A 10299-nucleotide genomic window follows, 5' to 3' on the forward strand; every position below is an offset into this window, starting at 1 on the left:
GGCTGGCAGGAGCAAATAGAACCCTTTTTTTAAGGGTGGTCTCAAGTGTTAACCGGTTTAAGTTCTGTCCTGGAGCAAAGCAGAAGAGGTGGAGATAGAGCTTATACAGTGACAACGGAATGGAAGGAGCCAAAACCACAATCCATATGACTGGGGCAGACTAGCTTCTCTGAGGATTCTGTTACAAAATATGTCGCATGAAGCTCTTCACTGCAGGAACTATGTCTTTGTAGACCCTGACAGAATGGGATTCTGGTTCTGATTGGCACCTCTGGGTGCTATTGTAATGTAAATATTAAAAAATAATAATATAACACTGGGCCATTTATTCTTATGGCTCTGGATATTTTGTATCCTAGTACAGAGGAACATGATAGTGTCTGTTAGGCTTGGTATACGCTATCAACTTATGTTTGTATAACTACATCGTTCAGGGGTGTGGAAAATCCAATCAGAACACCCCTGAGCAACATAGTTGTACTGATCTAACTCCGGTGTGAACAGCGCTGTGTTGACAAGAGGGCATCCTTCTTTTTGGGGAGGTGGAGTACCTATACGGATGGGAGAAACTCTCCCGTCAACATAGGTAGCCTCTTCACTAAATGCTACAGCAGCGCTGCTGCAGCGTTTTAAGTGTAGACAAACCCATAGACCCTGCTTCCTCAGTGTTTGCTCTTCTCTGTCTCTGGTACTGCAGGAGCTCCTTCCTCCTTTCTGTCCCTTGGTTCCTTCCATTCCATTCCTTCTCTTTTCTTCCTTAGTCAGTGTCAATAGGTAAAGTTTCATGACAGAGAAGAAACCAGGCAGCAAGTAGGAAAAAAAGCATGCTGCCTGCATCCTGCCATGCCCCGTGTAACTTGCTCACTACTGGATTGTTAAGCTTACTGGTTATAGCATTAGCATGGGTTCAATTGGAACTGATCTTTCATGGAGAGCTTCAAATGACTTGTATGCCAAGGATTAAGAGTGGTAAAATGTTTAACCTCATGCTACTCTTAATCCGTGACAAACCAAATGTATTCAGGATTCAGTTATACACAGACTGCATATTGAGAAATGAATAAGATATAAAAATGCAACGTGCAGGGGGAAAATGTGCAGTGTGCAGATTCCCTTTTTTGTATTGTGACCTCTGATTGTTTGATTTTGATCAGTCTATAATTATAGTAATTACCCTTTCTAATTTTGCATTTTTGCCAGCCAGGATCTCTTGTGTGTACCACTAGATTGTACCTTCCACAAACGTTTGTTTAACTCCATCATCACAATGTGGACTTGGTTTAAGCAATCGTTCTCTTCCATATGGTGATCTTTTCCCCCCAGGTGGATTTCTGTTAATTCACCCTTGCAAAACTCTATTTACCAATTTGTCTTAGGAGAGTAACTTTTTTTTTTTAAATGATAAAGGAAAATATTTCATCAGCAGGATGGGCAGGATGGTAAATTTTCATGATGATTTTCCGAGGCTGTGTCTAATTTTTTTTCCAGTGGGTATATTCCAAGAAAGCAGGAATATCCCTACTGGTTTGCTCATCTTTTGACCACTCTTGTGAGGAACCAAGCAAGAAACACACCTAGAGTTTATCTTCAGCTGTCTTTGACTTGCCCACCTATGTTGGAAATAAATGAAAAACAATAAAGTTCTCAAGGAGGGGGAAATTGCAATTTTATCTACAACTCTACATTCAAGCTATGTTTGTAAAGTAACAGTTTCTTTTCTGGGAGGCTCAAAATGCCTTGCAAGGTCTGGAGATTATATTTCCTTTTAGAAATATTTAGGTTTAGTTGCACCATAAATTACAGGATGGAATGTTTTAAGTCAACATGAACTTTTGAAAATAAACATCTGGTTATTTTCATTTTTATTATTAATCAGGCACAGGACTGGTGAACAGACCTGCATAACGTTTGTGAATGCACCTATAACACATGATAAAGAGAATAAGGACGTTTGTTAGAAAGGAGTATAGCCAACTTGTTCTAAGTATATGGAGTTTAGTGGTAAAATATTTTACTTGTCAGTTTGTGTTTGCCACAAAGTATACATAGAAACAATTTATTAAATAAAAAAACAGTGCTAAGGGCTTCAAAATAGGAGTGTTTCCACTGACATCAGTGGGAGTTGGATTAGACCCTAAAATTTTAGTTACAGTACACTCTTGTTTGAAACTAACATATTGCATAATCAGTGTGTTGAGTCTCCATGATGCATGACTCTAATCATCTGAGTCATCCTCCCAGGACTGTCTTTTTCTTGTTTTGATGAAAGCTCTGATATTTTCCAGGCTGCCTTCCGAATCAGAGTAGTAATAACAATATAAAATTATAATTAAAATAATTATTGATATAATTAATTATATTAAAATGTATAAAATGTTCACGGTGTGCATGTTCTAACGTGGGATCTGGTTTAACAGTGCTGGCTGGATTGGAAGTGATGAGCTGTAGCTGGAAAGCATTGAGCCCGCCAGCCCCCACCCCTGCTTTCTAATTCCGGAGTTCGTTTTGTCTTGCTGTTAAATCAAAGGGAATGCCTCTCAGTTGGGTTTCCCTCTGCTCTGCAGTTGAGGAGGCAGGACTAGACCTTTCAGTTGCTGGGGAGGGGTTATCTTACAAGAAAACAACCCAGTAAATTGCTTCCTGGCAGCAGCAACAAACAGTTACTTTCCCTGTGCTAGAGTGTAGGAAATTGTACTAAAAGATGGATGTGGCTCTGTAATTATTGGGACTCAAGAGTTGTTTGTAATGTTCTGAGCAATCTTTCAGCTTCGGAAGCACTCACACTGATTTGTTTTCTCGGAAGGGGGAGCCAGGCCCTCCCTCTTTCTGTTGCTTGATGGATCTGGTTCTGCCTCCCCAATTGCAGAGGAGAGGGAAAAAACCCGAATGTAGGAAGGGTTAGCCTAGATAGCTACAGAAGAAATTTTGATTTTTCTTATACTTCTCATTTTTCCCCAGGTATGGTTACCTGCAGAGGTATATAACAGAGCCAGCATCTTGCAGAGGAGATGAATGGCACCCCTTGGTTTGGTACAGGAACTCTTTGCTGGCAAATGAAGATGAGGAGAATTCTGTTATCAGCAGTTTAAGAGAATTGTCACCCACAAGCAGATCTAAGACATCTTCTTTTAAAAGAAAATTGTCTAATGGTATGAAAGTTCCACCATCTTGTTAAATCTGATTGGTTGTGTCCTCAGTAAAAATGGATAACATATCACATTAAAATACTGCAGTGTGTGGGCTGTTGTAGACTTGCCATTCTAAACCCTATATTTTTCCCTTCAGATTTGTTGTTTTCATCATTCACTAGAGAGAGGCTTGGTCCAGTGGTCTGAGTATGGGAGCCAGAAACTCTCGAGTTCTGTTTTAGTCCCTGCTGTCATTCATGCCTTCGGTAGCCTTGAGCCAGTCACTTAACATCCCTGCCTCAGTTTCTCCATGTCTAAGTGAGGATAATATTACTTGACTCCACACAGTGGTATTGTGAGGATTAGATAAATTTTATGAAGCCCTATGATAATGAAAACAGTTATTTATAGAAGTGCTAAATATAGATTCTTACTGTTGCTATTTTTGGGATGTATTCTGTTAGAAGAACAAAGGGAATCCTCTCCAGAAGATCCTTTAATTCCTCCCTTTCTGGCTTACAGCCATCCTCAGGGCTATGCTTTGCACATCATCCTTCATCTGAGGAGTTGATGGGACTCCCTTCAGAGTCCAGTATCTATGGCAGGGGTGGGCAAACTTTTTGGCCCAAGGGCCACATCTGGGTAGGGAAATTGCATGCAGAGCCATGAATGCAGGGTTGGGACGGGGTTGGGGTGCAGCAGGGGGCTCAGGGCAGGGGGTTGAGGTGCGGTAGGGATTTGGGATGTGGCAGGGGGCTCCGGGAAGGGGCTTGGGGTGTAGGAAGGGTGTGGGGTGTGACAGGGGGTCGGGGTGTGGGCTCTGGCCAGGTGCTGCTTACCTGGAGTGGCTCTGGGTGGCAACAGCATGGAGTGGAGCCAGGGCAGGTTGCCTGCCTGCCCTGGCCCCACGCTGCTCCAGGAAGCGGCCGGCACCAGGTCCCTGTGGCCCCGGGGAGGGAGGCGCGGGGGAGGAGGGGAAAGAGACAGAGGGCTCCACGCGCTGCCCTCCCCTGTGGGTACCTTCCCCAAAGCCCCAAAGCATTGGCTGTGGTTCCCCGTTCACAGCCAATGGGAGCTGCGGGGAGAGGTGTCTGCAGGCAAGGGCAGCGCACGGAGCTCTCTGCCCCAGTCCCCACCCCAGAGGCCGCAGGGACGTGGTGATGGCTGCTTCCGGGAGCGGCACGGGGCCCGCAGTTCCACTGGGGTGGCAATCCCGTAGGCCGGATCCAAGGCCCTGATTGGCCAGATCTGGCCCGCGGGCTGTAGTTTGCCCACCCCTGATCTCTGGGGACATGGCGGGGTTGCAGCAGCATGTCACAAAGGTGGTCTGCCTTTCCAGAGAGGCTATGTGCACAGTTATTATGTTAGATCATATTAAAGAAGTTCTGTATTAAAATCACAAATGAGTTTGATTTCCCATAGTTTAAATTCCAGGGTATTACTAATTAAGAGGTCTCTTGGTTTTTGGTACTGTTTCTCTCCTTCTATGTGTGAAACTTGCAAGCTGCTAATTGTGTTAGTACATTCTAAGACAGAGTCTGTTCTCAAAGCAATTCTTTGTAACAACAACTACTCACACAGAGAGAGACTCAAAGCAATACTCTGTAACAATAGAAACAGCACCCAGAGACTCCCCACCCTTTTGTTGTATTCATCTAGCTTTGTTAACAATTGTGATTAAAATAGAGATAGAGGATGTATGTGGATGGATGCTTGGTGTGGATAATAACTGAATGATCAGGGAGGTGCCAGCCTAAGAATCCAGTGTCCATCGGCTGAAGAAGGCGTCAAGTGGAAATAACCAGAGGACCCCCGGAGGGCAGACTGGAATCCACCCAACAGCCTCAAGAATGGGAGAACCAAAGAACAAGATAACATCTGGCAGCACGGAGCCATCAGGAATGTGCTATCTGCTGATTGATTCAGCAACAGCATGATGAAGCAATTCCCATAGACTGGCATAGGAAGAAACTCCTATAAAAATGGACTCTGAAAGTGAGAACTTTGGGGTCTGATTCTGCAAACCAACTTCCAGGAGCATCAGATGTGCATCTGACAAGGCCCTGCTCCCTCTTCATGTCCAGGCCACCTGGCCAGTGGCTTGGCATGAGCACCTCTAAGGCTGGTAACTATGATAACAACCTTGCAGAACCTGTGTGTGTGTGTATGAATGAATGTGTGAATAAATATGAGATTGAATGGAATGTTATAGCTATATCTAACTACTTACTATGATTCTTTCTATATTCACAATAAATGTAGTATTTTGCCTTTTCCCCTTTAATAAGATCCTGCTGGTTTTTATTTTATTGGTATAACATGTGCAGCACTGACAGTGCCCTCTGGTCTGGAGAGGAAGAGTCAGGGCCCAGAAACCTAAGCTGGAGGTCTCACATACGCTGTGCAAAATCAGCCACTGCCCAAGCCGTCATTTTGGGGTTTTTTGTATAGATTTTAGCTGGGTCATTCAACACAGTGGAATTTTAAAATGAATGCTTTGCTCAGAGTGTCTCTATGAATTTAGCTTCCACAATGACTGCACCCATTGTAACAAACGCTGCTTTTTCCTCTCTCTTGGGCTGTTTGAAGTATTCCTCTCTCAATGTCTCAGAGAGCGAGAATGAAGAATAGTGCTATTGATTGTCTGTTACAGGGTCCCTGCCTGAAACCAGCCACACTGAGACAACAAACAAGACTCCAGACTTCCTGTGCACTCCAGAACTCACTGCTGCAGCAGGGAAAAGCAGAAAGAGGTTGAAGTCTCAAGATACAAGTCTCCAAGAATGTCTGCCATTCTTTTGTCCAGTGGGACTGAGCAGAAGACGTCGGTGAGGGAAAAATGGTTCACAAGCCCCTAAAAGAGCTGGGATTTTTCAAATACGCAGACTACAAAACTGTGTGCAATTAGTGCAGTGTCTTACAGTTCACACCTTGGGGCACTCCTTGTGTTCTCAGTGCTGCTATGGAGCAGTTGCCTGGGGCCATACCCTCCTCCTGATTCTATCTTCCAACTTCTGTGTTCTCCTCTTGGACGTACAGGGAGTGAACAACCCTCTCCCCTAGCTGCCCAGACTCCCGTTGCTCCCTAGTCCTATAGGCAGCTGGGGAAGGAGGAGAAGGCTTCCTGCCTGACTTCTGTAGTTCCCAGTCCCATTGAAAAAGTTGCAGAGGGAAGAATGGGGCTTTCCAGCCCCGTCACCTCAGATTTGAATCACTCCCTAGCCCTTTGTGGAGCGCGAAAGGGGCTTCCCAGGTACCAGTTACTACCCAGCCCTGGGTTTGGGAATGAAGAAGGGTGTTTCTCCACCCCACCTGTCCCCAGCTCCTCTTTACTCCTAAGAGAGAAATTGGAAAAGGAGACATCGTCTTGGCCTCAGCAGCTGTGCTGCTGTGTTTCTGGTGAATTCCTTCCTGCAGGGCCTGAGGCCAACTGTGTGGGAGCTCCACACAGAACATGACATAATGGAGGAAGTGCCCAACACTATCCACAGAACAGGGCCTCTGGCTAGACTCCATGTGCCATCCAGTGCACCAAGAAAACACACAGACAAACAAAGCAATATTTTCTCTGTAATATCTCAGGTACAGAAATCTGAGATGTCACTTGTCAAGGTTAAAAGGGAAAACACAAACTCCAGCCAGAAATGCAGTTTTCAGGGTGACAGCGCCCACTCTCCTTAAATGGATTTACTGGACAGACTCATAGGTGGGTGGTGGGTTTTTTTTGGTTTTTGTTTTTTTTTTACACTTTTTGGTTGTTTGGTGCCAAGTTGCACGAATCAAAATTCGTTTTATCAGAATATAATGAAGCTCTTCCCCACTTTGGGCCAAAGACTTTGGGCTTCTTTATGCAAGAATCCTAAAAGCAACTCGTATCATGTGCATGCAGTCTTTAAAATCTGCCCTCCCTTTTAGCGCCGCAAGCAAAACACATTCTAAATAGAACCTCCGTCAAAGGGAAGTGTGTTTCCAGGCCAGGAACTAAACTGCTCGGCTTTTCGTTCCAGCGAAGATGTGATCAAGGCAGAAGACTTCTCAGCAGATGGTGGAGCAGAAGATGTAGGCGAAGATGTGGATGTTGTTGGCGCAGACCAGGTAATGGTAGTTTAGTTTTGGCTTATCCAGATTTGTACAGTTGTACTTGGGCTGCTGTGTGGAGGGGGAGAAAAGTGATAGTACATAACCCAAGAAGCCAGTTTGTCAAGCTCATGTCTTTGCTCCACCCGTGTACCCTACTCCCCTTTATAGCTGCTAGAAGCGGGAGGAAGAAAGACTTTTCATTTTTCCCCCACGCGTAGCTTGACATGGGTTCTTTCTCTTGCTTGTCTATGGAGCCTCTCCTAGTAGCATCTAGGCCCTGTAACATACATTAACAGCTGTCAAAGATCTTTCAAGAGAAGGTACCCATTCCCCTCCTACATACTTGGAAGGCACTTGTTTATGAGCAGATGGCTCTTCCTGGTCTACAGCAGGGACACATTTTACCCTTTAGGGCAGCAGAGTAATGTCCAGCCAAGTCCCCTAAATATAAACATTGCCTTTCAGAAAATCCCATTTAATCCTATTTCTTTATCAAGCTGAATTGAGGCTATCAAGTTTCCCATGCTGCAGCTGCTAACTTCACTAACCCCTTGAAGCAGGTGAGCAAACTACCTTCCTTGCCTTTCTTTAAGGCGGTGGTCCCCAAACGTCTGAGGGTTGTGCCCCCCTTTACCCCTGTCTGCGCCTCTCCCCCCACCCCACCCCACCCCCGCCCACCAGGGCTGAGAGTTAGGCCGCAGCTCTGTGTGAGGGGATGTGGAAGGGGTAAGGAGGCCGGGAGCCAGGACTATGGCTGGAGGCAGGGCCGGAGCAGAGCTGGGGGTGGGGCAGGACTGGGTGTCGCTCCCTCCCCTCCTCCTGTGGGGGCTGGCCCGGGCCTGCTGGGCCCCCCGAACATTCCTCTGCACCTCCATAGGGAGGTGTGGCCCACAGTTTGGCGACTTCTGCTTTAAGGGTTAGTGAGGACAGCAGGTGTAGAAGGTGTGCATTTCCTTTAGGTTGTTCTCATTATAACCCTCTTCGCCTCCTTTTAGACGTTTTATTGGACAGCATTTTTGAAGGTGGTGCAAGCAGAATTGATTTGTAAATGGCTTTTTTCCCTTGTGGGTCTTTCCAGCCTTCCCAAATATGTTCATTATGGGACTTTCTGACTTTCAGGTATGTGATGGGTTGTATCAATCCTGCACACGGCCAAGAGGTGCTGACCAGTCACTGGAGACCTCACCTCCTTGCCTCTGTTATACAGGCTCCAGGTGGAGGGGACAGATAAAAGGAGGCAGCGCAGGTCAGTTGGGGCTGGCGGAAGAGGAGGAAGAATGTGTGCTGCAGGCTGCTGCAGAGGAACTGTTGACTCACCCGGCTGTTGGGACCATGGACCTGCCCTATGCTGCGGACGACTAGCCGGCCACAGAGACTGACAGGGACGCCGAGCCGCTGCCAGCTGAGGACATGCCTGAGGGGGACTTTATGGTAGGAAGTGACCCAGGGAATGTGTTAGGAGCCATGGCTTGAATCCTTAATAGGGAGTTTACCGGCTTCATAGGGCCCTGGGTTGGAACTCGGTGGAGTAGAGTGGGCCTGGGTTCCCTTACCCCTGCACTTGCCACTAAGAGTGGCTACAAAGGACTACTGATTTGGACTGATTGTTCACCCTGCCCTGCCCAGAGGGTCAGAGCCTCCGACTGTCCTTAACAGTTGAGTCCTGTTACGCGGGCCAGACCATCGTCAGTCGCTGCCCAGGAAGATGTGGGAAGTCATCTGGGAAGAGCTCAAGTCGATGCTGGCCGTTGGAGGCCATGACAGAATCTTGCAATGAGGGGAGGAGCCCCATTGTTCTCGTTCCAAAACCTGATGGATCCATGAGGTTCTGCATAGACTTCCAGAAAGTCAGTACAATCTCACAATTCAACACCTACTCTCTGCCCTGGGTGGATGAACTGCTCGAGTGACTAGGGAATGCCAAGTTTATATCTATACTGGATCTAACAAAGGGGTATTGGCAAATTTCCCTGACCCCGACCTCCCAGGAGAAGACAGCCTTTGCCACGCCATTCGGCCTTTTCCCATTTACAACCATGTCATACACGGGGCTGTGTCGACCTTCTAATGGCTTATGGATTAGCTGTTGCAGCCACATGATCAATACACAGCAGCTTATATTGACAACATAGTAGGTATACAGTGCCAACTGGGAAGATAATCTAAGACACCTCACCACAGTACTGCAAGCACTTGGGGTAGCTGGGCTAACTGAAAAACCATCTAAATGCCACTAGGACAGAAGGAGGTGATATACCTGGGATACACAGTGAGGCATGGGTGGTTGCACCCACTCGTGGATAAGGTCCAGGCCATGAGAGACTGCCCAACCCCCTTGACCAAAAGGCAGGTGAGGCAGTTTCTTGAACTGGCCAGTTTCTATAGACGCTTTGTGCCCCAGTTTGACACCCTAACAGCGCCCCTTAGGGATCTGACAAAGAACTCCCAGCTAAGAGGGCATAATGGTCCAGGGACTGTGAACACGCTTTCCAGACTCTGAAGGACTGATTGAGTCAAGAACCAGCCCTATTCCACCCAGACTTTTCGAACTGGTTTATACTCCAGACCGACACCTTAGAGGTGGGCCTCGGAACGGTGCTATCCCAGGAGCAGGATGGGGAAGAACACCCACTATTCTACCAAAGAAGGAAATTATTTCCCTGTGAAATGAGATATTCAACAATAGAAGAAGAGGCACTGGCAGTGAAATGGGCTGTTGAAGTCTTACATTATCTGCTGGGGAACCCATTCCAATGCATGACAGATCATGCATCCTTTCGATGGACCCACTCCTTGAAGGACACTAATGCCAGGATTAGAATTAGAAATGGTACCTCTGTCTCCAGCCCTACAAGTTCGAGGGACTTTACCGCCTGGGGAGAGCCCATGCAAATGCTGATCTCTTTTCCCAAGTGGGCAGAGAGGAAGATGAGGGAGGACAGCCATCAGGTCCTGACTTGAGGGGGAGGATGTATGACAGGGTGTAGCAGGGTGTATGGGGGGGGGGGGGAAATCAGGGTGTATTGAGGGGGGGAGGGATAGCTCAGTGGTTTGAGCTTTGGCCTGCTAAACCCAGGGTTGTGAGTTCAAT

The 10299-nt window shown here is 46.8% G+C and overlaps 1 protein-coding gene across 22 annotated transcripts in view; it reads left to right on the forward strand.

Moving 5' to 3' along the window:
* Positions 1-10299, forward strand: part of LOC140914828 (cohesin subunit SA-2) — a 99138-nt gene that overhangs the window by 80120 nt on the left and 8719 nt on the right. For 10 of the 22 annotated variants that reach the window (XM_073353687.1, XM_073353726.1, XM_073353694.2 and 7 more), the window contains 4 exons: positions 2959-3149; positions 5782-5956; positions 7141-7223; positions 8287-8639. In XM_073353687.1, coding sequence (XP_073209788.1) covers positions 2959-3149; positions 5782-5956; positions 7141-7223; positions 8287-8570 — 733 coding nt within the window. In that variant the 3' untranslated portion in view covers positions 8571-8639. The other 12 variants (XM_073353757.2, XM_073353585.1, XM_073353595.1 and 9 more) reach the window with 11 other exon arrangements.

This window comes from Lepidochelys kempii, chromosome 1, assembly GCF_965140285.1.
Source record: "Lepidochelys kempii isolate rLepKem1 chromosome 1, rLepKem1.hap1, whole genome shotgun sequence".
NCBI lineage: Eukaryota > Metazoa > Chordata > Testudines > Cheloniidae > Lepidochelys > Lepidochelys kempii.